We start from the raw sequence: 22252 nt of genomic DNA on the forward strand, positions 1-22252 counted from the left end.
CCTTCCCCAGCACCTTGAGCCCTCCGTGCCTCCCCTTCAGCTCCCTGTGACGTCACCACCAATACAACTGATGTCACTATTTACTTCCTTTTACGCGCGAACGCTCTCTCAGCTGATCACAATCCACGCCTTTTAAAAGACCTGACATAATACTGATTTAACAGCAAAGACAGACGTATTAGCCGTACCAGAGCGTAGCGATGACGTTCCGGTATCTATGACGTCACCGAGGGGAGTGAGTGAGGGAGAATGAGAGGAAGGGGAAGGGAGTTTCAGTGTGGCAGTGTGGCGTGAGGGCAGCGGGGCGGTACGCGGTTCTCTCCCTCCCTCCCTCCCTTCCCGTCTGCCTGCCTCCGTTCTGTTACACCGCGCGCTCTTTACTCCTGCCACGCCGCGCGCCCAGTGAGGCAACGCACTTGTTATCTGTTGGTGCGGTGCCTCTGTTGGTGTGAAAAACGTTTCCCAGGCGGCTTGTTGGAGTTCTGAAGAGGACTATAGGAGAAACAGAGCGTAAAGACGTATTTTAAGTGGCGAATGAGGGTGTTTCGTGAGGCATTTAACTGAAAATTTTGTAAAAACGTGTTTGAAGAAAAATTAAACTGCAAGAAGACGTATTTGAGGAAGCAAAAGCAGTTTGATGAGAAATATGTATTGTAAACTGTGATAAGACGTGCTGCAGTGGTATGAGAGGGAAATACATGTTGAAATATTGCTAAAACTTGAGAAAACGTGACTGGAATGTGGATGAGGGGGAATTTGATGGGGGAACTATAAGAATTCGTGTTTGTGGGAAGAGTGGAGCGTTGAGAACACGTGACGAGGATATGACCAAGTACTGCTACATGTATTTCTGCAAGTGAATATTCAAGTGTTCATCAAGTGTCATTCAAGATCAAGATTGGTTCGTGGATGATGAAAAAATGCTTGACTACTGCATGTGTAGAATGTACGTATGTGTGTGTGTGTGTGTATGTGTGTGTGTGTGTGTGTGTGTGTGTGTGTGTGTGTGTGTGTGTGTGTAGTTGTTGACAGACAGACAGACAGAGAGAGAGAGAGAGAGAGAGAGAGAGAGAGAGAGAGAGAGAGAGAGAGAGAGAGAGAGAGAGAGAGAGAGAAAGCTGTTTTTCTTTTTTTATTTAAAGTTTGTTTTTTGTTGTCACGTGTGTGTGTGTGTGTGTGTGTGTGTGTGTGTGTGTGTGTGTGTGTGTGTGTGTGTGTGTTTACGATTATTTTGCTTCAACATTTTCTCTCTCTCTCTCTCTCTCTCTCTCTCTCTCTCTCTCTCTCTCTCTCTCTCTCTCTCTCTCTCTCTCTCTCTCTCTCTCTCTCTCTCTCTCTCTCTCTCCGTCACTGTTATTGGAGTTAGTATTTTTTTCTTTTGCAATTGCTTACTTATCCTTCATAACAATTTTATTTATGTATCTTCACTACTACTACTACTACTACTACTACTACTACTACTACTACTACTACTACTACTACTACTACTACTACTGCTACTACTATCATCAATCATCACTATCATCATCACCATCATATCCTTCTCTTTCTCTTCCTTCAGATCACTAATCACTATTCACCTTCATCCATTGACTCCTACGTAGGTAATTAACGTATCGACTCCCAGGTAAAATCGTCCCCGTTTCTCCGCCTGATCCGTGACTTTCCCTCCCCAGCCTGTCAGTCATCTTTTCCTAAACCTGTATTTTTTCCCCTATTTTAACCTTCCGTGACCTTTCCTGACCTGACCAGCGCATTGCAGGGGTCCCATGTTTCATCAGGCTTAATATGACCCGCCTCTACCCCCTCGCCCCCTCTGCCTGGAGCGCTGAGGATGGAGGAGAGGGCGTGTGGGGGTCGTAGTGGTTGTGGGTCGTAGTGGGGGCTGTGTTACCACCTGTCCTGCCTTACCTGGCCTTGCATAATACAGGTGTAGTGGCGTAACATTCCCCTGCCTCTTCCTGTGTTAGGCAGCCGGTGCCAGCCAGTTTGTTGGGGCACAGTATAGTTTTGGTCAATAGTCAACACTTCTTATAATGATTTGGGATATTTTATGGTGTTAGTTTTCGGTACTAGCATCTTTCATGGGCCCTTTTTTTTATTATCTTCTCTTTTTTTCGTGTTTTTGTTGTCTTAAGTCACCCAGAGCCCTTCTTACAAGTAATGAAGCTGTTTTAGTAGTGTGTATTACTAAAAATCTGTCATTTGTCATGTTTTTGTTATCAGACTGTCGGCAGAGATTGAGGGAAAGAAAAGGACAGCATAAAAAAAAATATTTTCATTTGGCTTTATGTCCTCTGATGTGTTAAAAATCTGTCATTTGTCACGTTTTGTCACCTGTCAGTGGATCAGAGGACCTGTGGTGGAGAGGAAGCCAAAACCGTGGGAGTGAGGACTGAAGCTTACTCTATTTCAGAACATGATAATATTTGTTGGTTAATATCAAAGTTCACCGGTCAATTATTTCTTCTAGTTTATTTATCTATTTGCTTTTTTTTTTTTTCAAGCGAGTGTCGAAAACAGTAAAGTTAATTGTACACAGTCAATATTTTCCCTTCCCTTGTGCAATCAAGTCCATATTGATCAGAATTTGAAGGGGAGCAATTTTGTCTATATCATAATTTATTGAACGAGTGTTAGAGGAGTGAAGTTTGTTTTGCGTGATATATGTAAATTTTTATGAATTCTTTAAAAATTTTCATGGTTCGTGCAGATTTAAATGGAGGAATCTCGTTTAACATGTACCTGTCCAGTTCAGATTTTTTTTTTTTTTTCAGCTCAGCGTTAAAAGAGTAAAGTTGTTGATCTTGTGACCTGCAATCCTCCATCTAAGACTTTCTTCTTCAGCTCGGCGTTAAAATAGCAGATTCAATTTCACGTAACCTTTTACTTGCCTCGCTCGGAATTTTTCATCAGATTTTTTGTTAGAACGTGACATGAAAACATAACCAGTTCTTCAAAGCTGTCATAGTTATTATAGATCTGGAATTATTTCATACATGTAAAAGTTGGATAAATTTTATTGTATTATACGTAAAGGTGAATATCTTAATTGTCTATTACCTTTTGGATGAAGCTGAACACCTATAAAAATAAATTAAGATCACCTGCATATTTTTTTCGTTATTGCCAATCTCTCCTAACCTCATATTGACTTCATCTACCTTCTCTCATCTTGATCCTACTTTAACTCACCCTAACTCACTTCACACAGCCTCACGTAACCTCTCCTGATCTCAACTCGCTTCAGCCAACCTCATCTCACTTCACCCAGCCTTGCCTAGCCCAGCCCACCCTCACGTCACCCGTCCACCATATCTCACCTTAACCACTTCACTTCACCCAACCCTGATCCCTTTTCACCCACCCTTACCTGACCTCACTCACGCTAACTCAACCCAGTCTCACGCAACCTCACCTGGCACCGTATCTAACCCTTCATTTCTCATTCCAGGTCCCGGGGGTCGCCGCGCGGGCCACCCTACCTGGGGGAGGAGGAGGCCAAGTCGTGCTGCGGCCTGATGGTGACGCAGGCAGTCAGCATTCGCTGGTTCATCATCATGATCGCCTTCGTGGGCCTGTGTTGCACCGTGGTGGGCACCGTGCTGGGGGCCGTCAAGACATACAACTCGGAATACGTCACCATTACCCTGCTCATGATTGGTGAGTAGTTATTGTTGTTATTGGTAGTGGTGGTAACAGTTTATTGTGTGGTACATGAATAGGGGTACAAGAAAAAAAGAAGGGATTTAATTCAGAATACGAGTAGTGGTGGTAGTAGTAGTAGTAGTAGTAGTAGTAGTAGTAGTAGTAGTAGTAGTAGTAGTTTAACCGTTTATTAAGAGGTAGTAATGGCAAAACTTTAGTAACCAGCATGAAAAAAAAGACGGAAAAGTAGTGAACTATTTTGACAGCATAGAAAAATGTTAATCATCAGGTAAAATAAATAAATGAAACTGACATACACACAGTTTTGCGTTTTCATCACCAGGTTAGAATTTTCCCAATAGTACGTTCATAAATAGGGTTATAAGAAAAACGGGTGGCTGTATCATTATCATCGTTGCTCCATTAGTGGGACAAGTGCGTGGGTGAGGTGGTGGTGGTGGTGGTGGTGGTGGTACACAGGATGAAGCAACTGAACCTGAATTTACTTGTTTCTCTACGAAATAAAGCTGTCCTGTTTCAAGACAATTTTCCTCTAAATTCAGGTAATTTTATGCAATCCTTCCGGCTCCTTTAGGGACTGGGACCTCAGTGAGCTTTTATATATATATATATATATATATATATATATATATATATATATATATATATATATATATATATATATATATATATATATATATATCCCGTGGCCATGTTTACTTAAAAAATGTTATTATTTTACGTAAGAGGAGTTCTGGTCAGTGGCAAGAAAGAAATAGTGAGCGAAGGAAAGGCCCGCTGAAGGTGCCAGTTTGTAAAGAGGGAAGACCAAATACTCCAGTTACTGACTTGTATTCTTAAACGCTTTACTCTTTCGCCATGATCAGCGGGATTCTCTCTCTCTCTCTCTCTCTCTCTCTCTCTCTCTCTCTCTCTCTCTCTCTCTCTCTCTCTCTCTCTCTCTCTCTCTCTCTCTCTCTCTCTCTCTCTCTCTCTGGCCTTTATACAAATCCTGATAAGTCTTATTTAATTGTGCCGTGCCATCAGTGAATGCTCCCTTTGTTCACGTGTCTGTGTGTGTGTGTGTGTGTGTGTGTGTGTGTGTCAGTGTGTGTCAGTGACGAGGCGGCAGGAAGTCAGCTGTGGCAGCGGCTGCGGTGGTGGTGGTGGTGGTGGTGGTGGTGTGGACAATGATGTGCTGTGTGGTGTTCTGTGTTGATGACCGGACGTGTAATAGCACCTCCTTACCACCCCAACTCCCCCTCTCTCCCCTCCCACTCACTCTCTACTCCCCTCCTCCTCACCTCACTCCCCATATCCGAACTGCTATTTCCAGCCTGTCTCCCTCTCCCCATTCCCTCTCTCTCTCTCTCTCTCTCTCTCTCTCTCTCTCTCTCTCTCTCTCTCTCTCTCTCTCTCTCTCTCTCTCTCTCTCTCTCTCTCTCTCTCTCTCTCTCTCTCTCTCTTGTGGTCCGGGTTTTCACCACCACCACCACCACCACCACTACTACTACTACTACTACTACTACTACTACTACTACTACTATTACCACAAGTCGTCTTTTTTTCTCACATCTTTCGTGTCTGTTACTCCTATTTCTTGTATTTTCATCATTTTTCACATATAATTGTAAAGATGATAATTTTAACTACGGTATACCTTCTGTTCTTTCTTCTCTGTCCTTCTCCCTCTCTCCTCTTTTGCTTCTGCTGTTATTATTTCTTCCATTCCTGCTTCTTTTCTCATATTAACGATATTTTGCTATTCCTTTCGTTTCTAATCGTCGAAAATACTATTACCACGAATATTGTTTCCATGATTCGACTACTTTTCTTAAAATATTGAATTGAACTATAAGATGTGAGTCTGACTGTCCACTACTACTACTACTACTACTACTACTACTACTACTACTACTACTACTACTGCTACTTGTGGTGGTCCTGATATTTGTCCCTTTTACCTCTACCTCCACTCTTCATTCTTCACATTTTTATCACCCTCTCCCTCTCTCTCCTTCCCTCCCTCCCTCCCTCCCTCCCTCCCTTTACTTTAATCTGAGTTTTCTTTTTTCTCCCTTTTTTCTGATACCTCACCCTCCCTCACAGAACGTCTCCCCTTTCTGCTGACTCTCTCTCTCTCTCTCTCTCTCTCTCTCTCTCTCTCTCTCTCTCTCTCTCTCTCTCTCTCTCTCTCTCTCTCTCTCTCTCTCTCTCTCTCTCTCTCTCTCTCTCTCTCTCTCTCTCTCTCCACCTACTTTTCATCATTCACTCTACTCTTTCCTCTCCTTCGCTTCCTTAATTAACTTATCGCTTCCCTCATGGCCTCTCCTCCTCCTCCTCCTCCTCCTCCTCCTCCTCCTCCTCCTCCTCCTCCTCCTCCTCAACCCTTTCCTTACACACCCCCATACCTTCCTTTCCTATACACTTCATTCCCCGTCCTCTCTCTCTTCCTCCCTCCCTCCCTCGTCCAGCCCAGCCCCGCCCCGCCGCTGTACGACCCCCAAACGACCACTAAACACGACCCCTGCCGGTAACAGGACCTCGTTAGCGTTAGGGTCAAGGAGAGGTGAGGGGAGAGGAGCAGTAAGGGTGGTGTAGGTTGCTTAGGACTCTGTTAGGAAGGGGTAGTGGAGATCCGAGAGAGAGAGAGAGAGAGAGAGAGAGAGAGAGAGAGAGAGAGAGAGAGAGAGAGAGAGAGAGAGAGAGAGAGAGATCTGAAAGGACAAATAAAAAAGAAACGTGGAATGGAATAAATGAGTGAATGGATATTAGATATGAAATGTTAGTGTAGATAGATAGATAGATCGGTAAATAGTTATAGATAGATAAAAGAGGAAAAGGATTAATATACATTGATTACAAGTATATCTGTCTGTCTTTCATTTATTTTGATATCATTTGATTGATGCTGTGGCAGTAGTAGTAGTTGTAGTTGTAGTAGTAGTAGTAGTGGTAGTAGTGGTGGTAGAAGTAGTAGTAGTAGTAATGATAATGATAATAATAATAATAATAATAATAATAATAATAATAATAATAATAATAATAATAATACGTAAATTGTAACGTAAAATCCTTGCATCCCTAAGGGTGTAATTACGTTATTCTGGGTCATTATGGGATTTGCTCTCTCTCTCTCTCTCTCTCTCTCTCTCTCTCTCTCTCTCTCTCTCTCTCTCTCTCTCTCTCTCTCTCTCTCTCTCTCTCTCTCTCTCTCTCTCTCTCTCTCTCTCATGAGCTTTCATATTTTGCTTCCAATACATTGTTATATAAGTAAATAAGTATTCTTAAATATACATACATTACTGAAATCAAACATTACGTAAACAAAAACAACGGAGAAAACATTAATTTTTCACCTTTTTTTATTCATTTATTTGTATTTATTTATATTTTTTCACACCTGGCTTAATTAAGTTTCCTGTTTTTTTTTCTTTCATGCGTTTTTTTTTTTTTTTTCATGTTTTCGCTCTCCTTCCTTCATTCCCTCCCTTCCTTCCCCTCCTCCCTTCCAACGTCAAGATTTTATCCTACCCTGTAAGGCTTCTCTGGCAGGGTGTGGGAGGGGAGGAAGGGATGGAAGAAGGGGGAACTAGTCCTCCTCCTCCTCCTCCTCCTCCTCCTCCTCCTCCTCCTCCTCCTCCTCCTCCTCCTCCTCCTCCTCCCTTCCCTTCGCTCATCTGATCCACCTCCTCTCAAACTCTCTCCGTGTTTCTCTTCTCTTCTTTCGCATCTCCTGTCCTTTTCTCCTCCTCCTTGACCTGCTCCTCCTCCTCCTCCTCCTCCTCTTCTTCGTTCTTGTTCTCTTCTTTCTTCCTCTCCTTGTCTTCGTCTTCGTTCTTCTCTTTTTTATTCTCCTCGTATTTTTTGCTGTTGTTCTTCTTCAAGTTCTTGTTCATGTTCTTCTTCTTGTTACTGTTCTTCCTTTTCTTCTTCTTCTTCTTATTATTATTATTATTATCATTATTATTATTATTATTATTATTATTATTATTATTATTATTATTATTATTATTATTATTATTATTATTATTCTCCTTCTCCTCCTCCTCCTCCTCCTCCTCCTCCTCCTCGTCGTCGTCTCATTTATTTACTTCTCCTTTACTTCCATCTTTCCATTATACATTCATTCATCTTATTATCTCTCTCTCTCTCTCTCTCTCTCTCTCTCTCTCTCTCTCTCTCTCTCTCTCTCTCTCTCTCTCTCTCTCTCTCTCTCTCTCTCTCTCTCTCTCTCTCTCTCTCTCTCTCGTCCTTCATAATTTTCACATTTACGTTCCGAGAGAGAGAGAGAGAGAGAGAGAGAGAGAGAGAGAGAGAGAGAGAGAGAGAGAGAGAGAGAGAGAGAGAGAGAGAGAGGCTGGCAGACATGGCGTGACTTCAAGAAATATTTTGATCCTTAATTATGAAAATGGTGGAGGGTAATTCTAGTTTATGCCTCGCGATTACGTTGTTTTGTAGCGGTGTTATGGAGGAGAGAGAGAGAGAGAGAGAGAGAGAGAGAGAGAGAGAGAGAGAGAGAGAGAGAGAGAGAGAGAGAGAGAGAGAGATTGCACTGTAACATCCGCCTATATAAATAAATACGGATTTGGAAAGTTGAATACATTTTTTTTCTGTATTTATGACAAACGCTCTAAATAATAATAATGATAATAATAATAATAATAATAATAATAATAATAATAATAATAATAATAATAAAGAGCGAGGAAACAAAGGAAAGGATTTAATGAGCTGTTTCTCTGGCTCATTGACGTCACTTTCTGGCAACAACAACAACAATCAACTGAAGAGGAAGTGAAGGAAAAGTTTTGTCGCGCTGTTTCTCAGAACCATTTCATCATGTGGTGTTGTGTTGCAGGCGTGGGCATCGTGCTGATCACTGTGTCCGGTGTGGCGTGGCACCTCACCTCGCGGGACGCTCCTTGCCGCGTGATGCTTGGCCTGGCGCCCCACGACCCGGCACGTGGTGAGCCTCGCCGATTTATGGCCCGCATGGCTCCCGCGTTCGGCCGCCCTCACCATCCCTATGCCGGTGAGTGTGTGTGTGTGTGTGTGTGTGTGTGGTTAACAGGTTTTATATGAATGATTTTGTCCTCTTCATAATGTTTTTTTTTGTTTTACTACTGCTCATATTTTTGCGCATATCACTTCTTCTTTTGGTATATTCCACTGACCTCTTATTATTATACTCTATCTGAAGAGCGCAGACTTGTTTAATATCCACAACCTGCTTTATATAACGTATTGGTGCCCTCTTCATAGTCACTTTATAACTAGTATGTGTATAGAACCTTTTTATTCTGATATCAAGCAAATCAAACACATTTCCTTCATCTCCAGTCCTTAACCTCGTTGCCCGCTCCTCCCTGCCCAGGCCTCCACATAACACTTGCCCACCTTGCAGCCATGATGTACCCAGAGTTCCAGTACCGTCCGCCACCGCCGAGCTACCAGGCCTCCATGCAGGAGTACCGCCTCCGCCTGCTGCTGCTGGACCGCCACCAGGCCTCCCAGGCGCCTTCTCCCCCGCCCACCTACCGCTCTGGTGCCCACAACCTGCGAGGGTGAGCTTTCTGCATCCACTTTTTTTCATTCATTTGTGTTGCTCTGTACTTGTGTTTCCTTATTTGTGTTTCAGTTTATCTCGAAAAGAAAGTTATTATGCATTGATATTTCCACACATTTGTACATGTTTACTTACTTGTGCTTCAGCTTATCTCAGAATGAAAGTTATTTCATGTACTGATATCTTCTCGTAAAAGCCTCACTATTGGTTATTTTTTGTGCATTATTTGAAAAAAAAGTTAGATTGAGTGGACATACTTACACTTAGAACCATATTCATCCTACATCAGACCTCCACAGACACACCTTGAAGGGCACGCTCTATCAATAAATGTTTTTATCGCTTATTAAGGCTATTTTCAAAGACCACAGCACAAAATCCTTGTTAAACTACCACAATCAGTAAAACCCCACCATTTTTCATTAGAGTCCTGTTAAGAGTAGGGGACTGGAATCTGAGGGTTTTTTTTTTTTCTCTCTCTCTCTCCCTTGGCTGGTGTCCCTCCTACATGAAAAAAAAAAAAAACTCAAGTTGATAGACCAGAACCTTTGAGACCTGCACCTTTGAGTCACTATGGCACCTCTTCCACAGCCTGACAGTGAACACACTGGGCCGGGAGAGCAACTACAGCCAGCCGCCAAGCTACAGGTCCAGGGAAGGCTCCGTGTCCCACAACCCTGATGCAGCAGTGCCGTCCTCCCACCCAGGCGGCTCCATCAACCCCGCACACTCCCGGGACCCCTCCTGCCTGTCCTTCCTCTCCCACGATTCCATCTACTCTGGGGGTGCGCCTCCCTCCCAGGATGGCTCAATGCGCGCCGCACCAATGGAGCAGGACAAGGTGGCCGTCATGGAGGACTCCGCCCCGCCGCCAGCCAAGAAAGACGGCCGGAAGGATGACAACACTGTCACCATCGTGCAGACCACTGACTCCTCGCAGGTGATTGGCTCAGACGCCGTGGTGGTGACTGTCTCTGGCTCAAACTCCAACTATGTGAGCGCCCCGCCCCAGCCGCCCCCCGCCGCTGACGCGGAGATATCCGTCCTAGCGCATCTTTGACCTCAGATCTTGCCTGTTGAATCTGAACTCTGATTCTAGTGTACTGTTTCCACCCCATGTAAGGTATGTAAGTGTTACTAGTGTTCGTGAGCAGATGATGGGTATATAAATATATAAATATATACAGAAATCTATATATACATGTATGTATTTTCATATGTCATGCTAAATATTTATAAATGAAGGATGAAGGCTCGATACCTCACAGCCTTATTTTTGAAAAGTTGTTGAACAGATGTAATTAAATTTATGACTGTGATCACTTCACACTGAGAGACATCGCGTACATGCTCCAGACATTTGATAGATGAGCATGCCATCAGGACGCCACTCACTGGAGCACAAGTGTCCAGACATCCATACAGTAAAATTTGCACCTAACCCTCGGACAGCTGAGCAGCTCATGAGATACTGAGCAGCTGGCTGGAAGGAGGGAATTTTGCCCCTTAAGAATATATACACTGATCCTGTGGGACTGCTGAGCCTGTATGTATATAGTTAGTGTACAGTGTAGCCCTCACCACACACTGGGGTTGGAGGAAGTACATTTATTTTTTTCCTGAAGCTTCTTTACTTTTCTCTAGTTTCCTTCATGGTGACCTGTCAATGTCCAGGATCTTTCTGAGGGATTGTTGGATTGCTCTCATTCTCCTCACACTGAGAACACTTGGAGAACATGCAGAGGATGATGAGCTAGATACCACTGGGTTGAAGCTGGTAGTGTGTGGTAGCTATCTGTCTGATCCTGGTTAGGACTTGTGGGACACTGAAAAGCTGTCTCTAATGTCTGTTGTCTGCACATACAACCCTACTCTTGTGGCACTAAATCAATCAATCAGTCAGGCTCCTCATGCTGCAGCCAGAGAGATTAGGGATTAGGATTAGTGGGACACTGAGAAGCTGTCCTAGGTGTCTATACTATTGTTGTGGCACTCAATCATCCAATCAGTCAGTCACTCAATCAACCAATCAGTCAGTCACTCAATCAACCAGTCAGTCAGTCTTATGCTGCAGCCAGAGAGAGATCAGGGACAGTTCTGAGGTACTGGATCCTCTGTTCTCTGCTGCTCTGGCTAGTATTGGCCAGGCAAGGGCAGACAAGGGTGGGAGTGTAATGCAAAGAGTCTTCTGGTTCCCTTCAGCTGAAAGGAATCGGGTGAACTGGTAGGTTAAGTTTGAAGGAGACTTCCTCTTGTGGAGATTGATGGCAGGGGATTTAAACTCAAGGTTCTCAGTGGCTGGAAGTGGACTAATCAAGTGTCTGTCCTCTGTAGCACACCATACCCTCAGTTTGTCATCCTCAGAGTCACCACATAAGCAGGAGGGATGCTAACAGGACAGTTCAGATATCTGGATGCCAACTTCTGTCTTTCATTTGTTGATAATCTTCACATTCTTCTCCTCCTCTTACTCCTCCCCCCACATGTGGCTCATCAGGTCCTCACAAGCCATAAATTACATTGCCTTGCTCACACTCACATTCCCCCAAGTCTGTCTTTCCACACTGGCTGAGTGTTCACAGCCAATGAGTAACAAGTCACTCCTCTGCTCCTCCTGAGGCTGAGTGCTGCGGAGCCTCCTGACCCACTGCTCACGTGCAGGGAACATACAGACTGTCTCACATCTGATCATTTAAAAAGAATGTGACAAGTTGTATTTTTAATCACATCTGAATAGTGAAAACATTATCATGCATGTAAGAGATGTAAATAGTTAGCATTAAGCTTATATCTATAAGTATGTACCATGAAAGTGACCAAAAATAGTCATTATAGATTAGATTATGTTGCCAGCGTTCTTCCTGTGATGTGGGAGTGACAAGCAGGATCAGGAACCCTTGTATATCTGTCGCTGCTGAACACTTGTAGGGTGTTTGGTGTAGCAGCCACTGGCACACCCAGGCTGAGGGTGCCTACTTGTCACTGCTGCCCTGATGCTCTTGTGTCTTTTTGGGTGCTGTACTTCATTGCCTCACTTCCCCAGAGGAATTATGTCATGATTAAGGAAAATATCAGTACTGCATTTTTAGTGTTGCACTAATACCCAGCACATATCTGGGCACCTACAGTGTTCTGTGAACCAGTATGTTGTTTTATTGGAGTGAGCTGCCCACACCAGACAGGGGCTTGTACTGCTGCCTGGGACTGTGCATGTGTGTGTGTATGTGTGTGTCATGGAGAGGCACTGTGTGGCTCAGCTGAATGCCACACTTGGGATGAGATGACACACCAGGACAGGCTGCAGTGCTGTTGTGTGTAGCCAGTCAGTGACACGGCATGTTGATTATGTTGTTAATGTGTTCATTGATAATTCATTAAGTCTCATGCATGGGTACAAACTTTTGATGTACTGAATAACTAGGCCATAAAGATCATTTCTGAAATTTTTCATCCTATGATTTTTTGCAGTGTGACTGAAAAAATGAAAAATATGCCTTCTCACAATTACTGTGAAACTCTAACAAAACAAATCCTTCAGCTCTCTAATTTCCTTTCTGTTCATTCATAATCTAGCATTTTCTTCCTTTTTTTTTTCTTCATTTTAGTCTTGCATATCAAACAGATTTGCACCCTCCCATCTAATTTATGCCCAATAAAAGGAGTGTGTAGGTGAAGAGACAGCAAACAGATAGGTGATCAATATATTAACATTCATTTTCCAACAAGTGCATAAATAGATAAATTTAACATCCCTTCACTCTACAGTTCAGCACAATAATAAAAACAAAATATAGAAACATACTGTCAATCACATAAGCAATCACAATGTTGAAAAACAAAAAAAAAAATCTGAATACTCTCAAATCACCCTTGTAGTCTTCAAATAGCTATTAAATACAACACCAGTATCACTAAGATTGGTGGCAACACAAGTGCACCACCAGGCTGCCCAACACACACTGCACTGCATCCCCCTCAGCTCAGGCAGGCAGGTGTGTCTTGGGCCGCAAGAAGCTTAGACAGAACTGTGCATGTAGTGAGCTCTCCACCAGTGTGTCTCCTCTTCTGACTTGTGTAGACTTGTGGTGAAGATGGACTGTACTGTAACAAGCTGACACTTTTTTCTAATTGATTCTGATGATTATTGCAGATTTGTACTAGAGATTTTTTAGTTTATTAATCATGTCACAGCAAATTTATTCACAAGTTGTGTTCATATGTGTGATGTAGATATTATAATCGGTGCAGTTTTATTTTATTTATTTATTTTTTTTCATTATCTCGCTGTGAATCTTATTTTTTCTCGATGCTTTGATGATAACCTAAAGGGAGAATCACTTTTACATTACCAAAAAAAAAAAATTATTGCCATTTTTACAGCATCAAATTTTTAAGTACAGTACAACCTAACCAGCTTATAGAACTACTACATATGGTATAAGTATTATCCATGCTCAAAATTTCTTGCATTGTTGTAGTTCTGTTTTGTGGGAGTCAACCAACACACATTTCTTATGGAACCCCCCCCCTCTCTCTCTCTCTCTCTCTCTCTCTCTCTCTCTCTCTCTCTCTCTCTCTCTCTCTCTCTCTCTCTCTCTCTCTCTCTCTCTCTCTCTCTCTCTCTCCCTTCATATGCAGACCTCCCACATCCTTAGTTCAGTCTGTCAGTTGTCTGTTTGGTGTGTGCCAGGGAGGGAGAACACAAGTCACTTCCCTCTTCAGCCAGACACACACCAGTCTGTTAAGTGTCGTTGCTGTTTATTAAGTGCTTGCCAGGGAAGGAAAAACATGGACACTCCCAATTAAGCCTCCTATGAAAGAGACTGAGAGGTTCTGTTCTTGCTTTAACCCCAAGCAATTACTTCCCCATTTTATGATTTTTTTCCTGTGCCTTGAGTCTCTCCTCATGCTGATATAAACCCTTGACTTAGGAGAATTCTTACATCATGTTTTCTCTTGACTCTGCTGGTCTAAGTCCTGTTTCACCCAAGATCGTCTGATTTTCCCCTTAGTTGACACTTGATCATTTCCTGGTAGGCTTTCAACACAGTAATGGTAACTAATGTCAGCTATCACTGTCCATATATGCTGTAATACCTTCACCTCAATAGACAATCCCAAACATCATATTCATAAAATTATCATGCTGTCTTCTTTTTAGTCTTGTAGAAATAGTTCCCTAGAGGATAAATAACACATTTGTTATTAAGTCACCTAATTAAGGAGACTGGAAGAAAATATTACATTTCACTATTGGTTTCCTGCTGAGCTCCCAAACTATACTAGCTTCCTTAAAATGAAGAACACAAGACACTTTGGCACCGATTCAGCATTTGGTTAAGGAAACTGGAATAGAAAATTGCATTCCCCCGCTGGTCTTCAGTCAGTGTGTATAAGAGGAAACTTGAAGCAAAAACTTAACATTTTGGTACCAAATTAACTTCTAGCCCGAAAAGAATGGAATAGAAAGCCACTTAAACAATTGGCCTTTAGTCTATACTTCTGCTAATGATGAAGAAAAGATCCACAGGCAAAATCACGCGTGTTTTTATTGAAAATTATTAGCGATTCTTTCACCGAAGCTCCTTTATATTGGAAGTCGTTAATTGTCACCTCCATCTCATCACAGCCATTTCTTCACTGACGCCTATGAAGACTTGCACACCTTCACCCACTGCTATCAATTCAAGTTTTATGTATTTTCCATCACAGAAAAAAAAAGTCTTATTTTCCAGGATTGCTATACTTTTTTTTGGGCATATGTAATAAAGGTCTTGTATATATTTTGTATAACTAAATAAACAATATTCCAAGAGTATTGTACATGATTTCTTTCCCAGTTTTGAGTGTTGGTGGATTTATTTTATTTTATTCATTTATTTCTTTTTCTTTATGTCCAAACACACTAGAAACACTTTACAAGCTCTAGTGGAAGTCATGAAGTGTTTCCAAGAGTGTTTTCATGATTCAAGCGGTAGTTTAACAAGGATTCTGCATCATCAATGGCAAAAATATTTTAGTTAATCTGACTAATCATCTTTATGCCCCTTGAAAGTAAAGTTTAAAATTCCATCAATGGCTGCTGGATCATAAGTATATTTTGCCCCTAGGAGAGAGAGAGAGAGAGAGAGAGAGAGAGGGGGGGGGGGATGCTAGTTGTATTCGTGAAAGGTTTGTAAGGTGAAGTTTTATCACCAGTAGTAGCAGCAACAACAGTAGTAGTAGTAGTAGTAGTAGTAATAGTAAAATACACTACCAGAAGCAGCAGTATTAGAATTAACAGTATAAAGATACGGAGATAATAACAGAAACGATAACTGAAATGAACCACTGAAATGACCAATATGAAGCACCAATGACCAGCAGTCAGGCAACTCACCAATACTTGCTCCTGTAGAGAGAAACCACACACAATGCACAGGAACAATCCGCATGTTACCTCAAAACGTACTGATAAAACTGAATAAAAAAATAAATAAAAATAACAAACAAGAACAAACGAGTAAGTGAGAGGGAGTGGGGAAGGGAATGGAAGGAGCCCTGATGTCCCTCCACCCTCTCCTCCTCTCCTCCAATCAGCAGAAGAGGAAGGTGGAGTCAAGAAGTTAACCACTGCACGTCTTACTTTGCTCAGCTGCAGTCATGAGAAGAGGACGTAGTGGAGAGACTGAGACTGGATCCTCGGGTATGTAATCGTGGATGCTATTGAAATAACATAGTAATTCAGTCGAGGGTTTAAGAATATAGAGTACAGGTGACATATCCAAGATGTAGATCACTTTTTATTATAGCAGATGAGTGAAGAAAATTTTTATATATTCCAAAACTGCATAGCGTCGGAATCTGCAGTTAGTGTTATTACAAATTAGTGTTACGAATGTGCAGTAAGTCATTATGAAAGTTGTGTTATTACGAACGAGTAATAATACGAACGGGCTATTTCAAAAGTGTTTTGAACGAGTGTTTATTGAGGTAGTTGTGGTAGGGCAGGCTGGATGGATGGGAGGAGGGTGCTCTACGAATTGGCTTGGCGGTAGTTACACTACAATTAAGAGTTATAATCACAGTTTTCTAGAAATCTTAGTCACTTATAGATAATGGATTATAAGGGCACAACAGACAGACGACCTTCGGTGAATATAAGATGATGTAGGTAGAACATAGTAAATATTAAGATATACGGTAATATACTATTTTCGTGTACTTTTGTTAATTTATTTATTATTCGAAGGTTTAAGTCAGTTCTAGCTTAAATCCACTTCCAGTCGTCTTTTGTAGAATACTGTGTTCGTATGTTTATCAAATGTGCGCATGGGCGATGGCGACGCGACGTGGAGTCACGTGTTAAGGCCTATGATGACGTGGGGTTACCTGCTGCGAATCAGCTCACACGGAAGTCTGTCGGCCAATCACATATAGGCACGTGTGTTTAGAGGAGAAAGGAGCATCAGGGACTGTCTGTGCTGCGTCAGTTAGACAATGGCTACGGAAGAGACGTATGCTGGCTGTGAATGTACGAACTGGCACTTTACCGCCGGTTCCCTCATCTTCTTTTAAAAGTATTTTTCGTTAACTGTTAGTATGTAGTGATGACTGACAATGTAGGGGATTACAAAATATTACGTTACGTTAGTTTACCTTATGGGGGATTAGGAAGTTAAGTAATATTAGGTTAGGTTAGTGACCTTAAAAGGAAGGTTCAATATGTTGCTGTTGCCTTGGACATATCAAAAGCTTTTAATAGAGTCTGGCACAAAGCTTTGATTTCCAAACTACCCTCCTACGGCTTCTATCCTTCTCTCTGTAACTTCATCTCAAGTTTCCTTTCTGACTGTTCTATTGCTGCTGTGATAGACGGTCACTGTTCTCCTAAATCTATTAACAGTGGTGTTCCTCAGGATTTTGTCCTGTCACCCACTCTTCTTATTATTTATTAATGATCTTCTAAACCAAACTTCTTGTCTTATCCACTCCTACGTTACTGCTTCAATCTTACTTACTAAAAAGGCTACACTGACACTTGCAAGACTGGGAAACTGGCAAATAGAATTTCTTACCATAATAATGTATGCGCCACAGCAGGTGGGGCAGCGCACTCGGTGACACCATCCTCATCACTTCCATGGGTCAGTACCACAGTGACTCCTCCGATAGCCACGGGTTCCGACAATGCCAACACTACCCCTGTCTGGACCACACGACACTTGCTGCTCTGACCCCTGACCTTCACTGCCACGAGTCCACAAGAGACCATAGAACACTTCTGCTGCAGTGCCCACACTTCCACTGACACTGTACTCTGCCACACAGCTCCCTGGTCCTGGGCATCACCAATTCTGCCCGTCCAGCTGGCAGTGGCAGGTGTCAACAACAACCTGCAGTCATTCGCCTCACGTACGCCTTCCTGAAGATGAGGCAGCTGTCATGCCTGTGCTCTTGGGATGTCATTGGGGTTCATAAATCACTTTCTCATTACCCTGAGGAAAAAGGGTAAGCTAGAAGGTTGATAAAGCCAAAGTTAGGCCGTATACCATAGTTGTGTGTGACCTCAGCACTCATCTCTGTCCTACTGGCCTTCATCTGTGGTGGATGACACTCCTAACCCTGGGCCACTGTGACAAGTGCTGTCCCCTAATCTGGGCTTTAACCGATGAATGGGCTAAGCAGAACACAACAAATGGGCTTACTCTTCTTCCTCTCCCTTCTCCACCAACACTAAATAACCTATCTCACCATGTACTTACTGCCATCCAGTCTATTCTGCCCAACAAGACCATTACTTCCACCATTCACCACCCTGGGCCGGCCACCCTATACAGCTCTTCATTTCAGTGTTCCGGCTCTTATTTACCTTTCAAATGATGTGTGAGGGTTGCGTTATATTCCAGATGTATCTTGATATCTTTTCTCGGCGTGTGTATGCCTTGGGATGTTTGTAAATAGCTCCAAAATGCAGAACATTCTCAATTGTTCGTCTCGTCTCCGCCATGTTTCCTTCCGCTGCGCGTTGCTTAATGCGCATCTCTAGCTATGCGCTCCCTTCACCGGCACAGTCACCTAACTCACAAAGTACGGTGCAATCTCAAATTACATGTAAGAAAATGTTATGCAAAAATAATGGGTTAATTATCCAAAAAGTTTCGTATTTCTGCAATTTAGGTGTTGAGTTTCGTACTAGAAAAAATGACGTACGTAGATCCTTAGGTTCCAGTATGGTTCGATTACACTCCGAAACTGAGTAAACCGAATACTGAATGATCACTTTTTACTAAGGACAAAAGATTTCCTTTTTAATAATAGGTTTACCAACAGGACGCTGATGGAGCTAAAGGGTTGCTAAAGATGATAATTGTTCAAATTTGTCACAGGACAGATGTAAACTCGAGCTACAGTCATGGATCCGGTGTCTCACTTTTTTCCACTCAGCCTTCCGCTTCTTTGATCATTGGTGGATCAACTTATCGGCATGCAAGTGTCTCAGAATATGATCATGCATCCCCCAATTAATTTCACTACTTCTCTCCAACTTCCTTTTGAAGTCATCAGGAATATTACATTAGATTTTTTTTTTTTCTGGTGCTGCCTTTGTTCATGAGGGAAATTTGTGAGAATGAGTATAGTAGATTATTGCTATTACTATTATCATTATTATTATTCTATATTACCTTGCTTGTCCTGGAAATGGCGAACTGGAAAAAGAGTGAAATGCAAAACTATTTTGTCACATTTGATCATACTCCTCCTGGGTTCAGCAATACACGCTTCTAGATGGTATATTCCAGTCCTTGCCCTCCACTGTACCATTGCTTCAGTAACCATGGGTATTTCTTGATGGAGTTATTCTGATGACAGAATCCTTTATCCAGAATTCTTAACTCTAAATTACACAACATCTGTTTTTCAATGTTGAATTTTTTTTTTCAGAATGTAACCATGTTTTCAGCAGAAATTGTGTGTGTGTGTGTGTGTGTGTGTTCCAGACTCCAGAATGCTTCCAGTTTTAAACATTCCTGATAAGAGATTCTGAACCAGTAGTATATGTACACATGAGAGGGATCAAGTAATTCATGGTTACTGTATTCTTCTTGCAGCTGAGGGAGTGTCAGGGTGAGGGCCACAGACCAGGCAGAGTGACTCAACCCCTCCCTCAGTCCCAGTAACACTCAGCCATCTCAAAGCAAATGCACACAACCTTCCTCACATTTCATACATGCAGAGGGAATCTCACACTATACAATAATACACATGGCATTCACTTTTGATACTGCATTAAGCTTAATAAAAAAAAAAAAGTTGCATGGATATTTTACACAGGGAACAATATGATGTGACTCAAGATACCAGTTTGACGAGCAAAGACATAATGACAGTAATCGCTGCTGGACTCACTGTGACCAAGCCTAATTCAACATCTTCCCAAGCCAAAGGAGCATCCCACAGTCTGGAATCCTCCATACAATGATGAATGACTATTGTTTAGTTTGCCTGATGAATATAATGCATAAAAAATGATATGATAATGGTATATAATGAAATTACAAGGTACATTTACAGCCATTAGGATTTTTCTACAAAAATGTAGAAAAATCATGGGTTGGCTTACATAAAAACTTCAATAAAAAACTAAATAGATGTATGTACAAAGAATTCTTTGTGCTCTGAAATGTATATACAAATAATTCACAAAGTCTGTAAAACACTTGGTGCAGCACGGAGAACCTAAACACTCCCTGCGGTGAGGGCCATCCAGATACCTGCTGAGCTTACAATACCTCACCAAGACCCACGGAAAGGTATAAAGTCAGAAGATGAGGGACAGGAGACAGACACTGACCACATGTTTAAGAAAAGCTTCAGTTTTTCCATGAAGTGTACAGCTTATCCCTACTTCAGCAGTTCACACACACACAGGAAATAGCATGTATGGTTATTCCTGAACACTACATATTTCTTTTTGATGTACATACAGTGTCTTGGCCCCCACACTGTAGTTCAGAAGGAAGGAGTAGCTTCTGAACTCCCATGATAAAAGTTGCTCTTACATCAGTTTCTTTTCTTATACAACATTAAACCAAACATTGAGATGGCTTAGCAGTCACAACTATTGATGTCAAGTTATTGTAATACATGAAGGATTCCACCATGAGTCATTTGCAGGTCTTGTAAATACTAAGCTAAATATATAAATGGCCCTCACCTATGACAAGAAAAAAATAAAATAAAATAAAATAAAATAGGAAAAAAGTTGAGATCTGCATGAATTCTGATGCACTACATTTTATGCTGAACAAAATGTGACACCAATGCACATCATTTACAGGATTAATTTTCCTATAATACCACGAATCACTCACTACTTCAGATTAAGAGTCGGTGTGGGGCGTATCCTCAGAAGCAGGTTGGTTTTTCTATTAGTCATCCTACCTTTAGACATATACAACACTAAGGCTTTATTAACAGAGTATGGTAAGCCTTGGCAGACAAAAAAAAAAAGAGAGGAAAGGTATGTAGATATTGAATTACAGCATCATGTACAACAGCTGATACACACAAGGGGGAAATAGCTTTGGGAAACATGCTAATATCTAGTGACAAGTAACTGGCCTATGACTTACAGTTCAGCCAGTTGGTGAGAGTAAGCTGGACATCCCTGAGGCTGCAGGTCCTTCCTAACAAGATCCTCATTTTTTCTGTGACTTGTACAAACACTCCCCTTGAAATACATCCTTTGCTTTATGAGGTCTTACTGAATGTCAACAATGCAAACGTGGCACACTCATCCTTAAAAAGCCTTTCATTCCCTCCAAGACTTGTACAAACATTCCCAATGAAATATGTCCTTTGTTTATATTTACTTAAGATCTCTAACATATGAGGTCTCACTGAGTGCCAACAAAGCAAAGGTGGCCAACAAGTGCATGTGTATTTACATTTGTCAGGTGTCTGTGAAGGATGGCACGACCTGAGATGAAACTTGGATGGATGGACAGGATTTATGCTTAGTCTATCATATTGTGTTTATGTGTACTTATCTGGCTGTATTCGTGTGATCATCTCTGCATCTCTATCTGTCTTATTTCTCTATAGCTGATGCACATTCCTTGCCTCTGTTGCCTATTCCATATTTATATGTAGGAATCTGTACTTTTCATGTCATTCAAGCATTTCTCCTTCCTAGACCTTTCATGTGTTATCTCAAGTCTCCAGCCTCTCTTTACTACCTCAATATTAGATCTTCTCTGTTTGTGTGTATGTATAGTTGTGTCTATGTACAGAGCAGATGCTGTAGTTATAATCTCAATACTTGTGTAAGTAGGAATGGCAAGGCCTCCAACAAGACTAGTAAACTTCTTAATTTACCAACAAGACTAGGAAACTTCTTAATTTATGTCTTTATACTTGTATCTGCAATGCTTCAAAACAGCATCTCTCAAAACATACTCCAAGATTGTGAAAGTCAAGTGATTATGAATGGAAGATATTGGAAAAGTTACTCAGATGAACTAAGTGTGTGGAGGAGTCAGGGTCTGTTAGGTGTAGCCCTGGTCAAGGAAGTCAAGTGATTCCAAACAGAAGACATCAGACAAGTTACTCATATGAACTAAGTGTGTGGAGGTGTCAGGCTGTTAGGTGTGGCCCTGCAGCCTTGGGGATGCAGCTTCACCTGTGCATGGCAGGTAACGTTTGATCAAAGTATTGTCGCCACTCTCCACCCCGGCCGCCACTAGACACACCCATACTCATACCAGACCGAGTTATCAACAATGTCCTTCTCTGTCTTGAGGGGCGTGTCCTCATTAGGGGGTGGGCGGGGAGGAGGCTTGGGAGGCTTGGGGTCAGAAAGATCAGGAGGAGTGGACTGACTAGAAATAGGGGAGTCTGGTGCAATGATGCTGGATCCTCGCCGAGCCCGCGGAGGGACTTGTGGGGCACTGCAAAAACACACAGGGTTGTGATGGCTCTCATGGAATGTTTCCTTATTTGTGGTACTGAAACTAACTGTATGTTGACTGACATGATGACACAGTGACATCA

General features: G+C 42.0%; 2 protein-coding genes and 1 long non-coding RNA gene across 5 annotated transcripts in view; 1 reads left to right on the forward strand and 2 right to left on the reverse strand.

Annotated features, from left to right (window-relative positions):
* Positions 1-279: 279 nt before the first annotated feature.
* LOC135095309 (uncharacterized) lies at positions 280-15033 on the forward strand. Its single transcript, XM_063996077.1, has 5 exons — positions 280-946; positions 3455-3663; positions 8510-8683; positions 9056-9215; positions 9809-15033. Exons 1-5 carry the CDS (start codon positions 921-923, stop codon positions 10275-10277), a joined length of 1038 nt encoding a protein of 345 aa, XP_063852147.1. The 5' UTR covers positions 280-920; the 3' UTR covers positions 10278-15033.
* Positions 13189-19108, reverse strand: LOC135095314 (uncharacterized). Of its 3 annotated transcripts, none has more exons than XR_010264266.1 (3): positions 18069-18888; positions 17275-17694; positions 13189-13328 (listed from the first exon to the last, which is right to left on the reverse strand). It is a non-coding gene; the product is annotated as an uncharacterized LOC135095314 (long non-coding RNA). The 3 variants fall into 3 exon arrangements; XR_010264277.1 differs by having other exon boundaries at positions 17275-17621; positions 18069-18883; XR_010264275.1 differs by lacking the exon at positions 13189-13328 and adding an exon at positions 13448-13539 and having other exon boundaries at positions 18069-19108.
* A 360-nt stretch (positions 19109-19468) lies between these two features.
* The window catches only part of LOC135096775 (girdin-like), a 71629-nt gene continuing 68845 nt past the window's right edge, over positions 19469-22252 (reverse strand). The window contains exon 34 of the mRNA XM_063998524.1: positions 19469-22149. Within this exon, the coding sequence (XP_063854594.1) occupies positions 21942-22149 (208 nt within the window). The 3' untranslated portion in view covers positions 19469-21941. The remainder of the gene's footprint in view (positions 22150-22252) is intronic.

The sequence above is a fragment of the Scylla paramamosain genome, chromosome 3 (assembly GCF_035594125.1).
Source record: "Scylla paramamosain isolate STU-SP2022 chromosome 3, ASM3559412v1, whole genome shotgun sequence".
Classification (NCBI taxonomy): domain Eukaryota; kingdom Metazoa; phylum Arthropoda; class Malacostraca; order Decapoda; family Portunidae; genus Scylla; species Scylla paramamosain.

Bases quoted from the DNA above. Each gene is read 5' to 3' on its own strand.
- LOC135095309 (XM_063996077.1), top strand. From the start codon at position 921: ATGCTTGACTACTGCATGTGTAGAAT. The intron at 947-3,454 runs GTACGTATGTGT...TTCTCATTCCAG, and splicing joins GACTACTGCATGTGTAGAAT to GTCCCGGGGGTCGCCGCGCG. The intron at 3,664-8,509 runs GTGAGTAGTTAT...GTTGTGTTGCAG, and splicing joins CATTACCCTGCTCATGATTG to GCGTGGGCATCGTGCTGATC.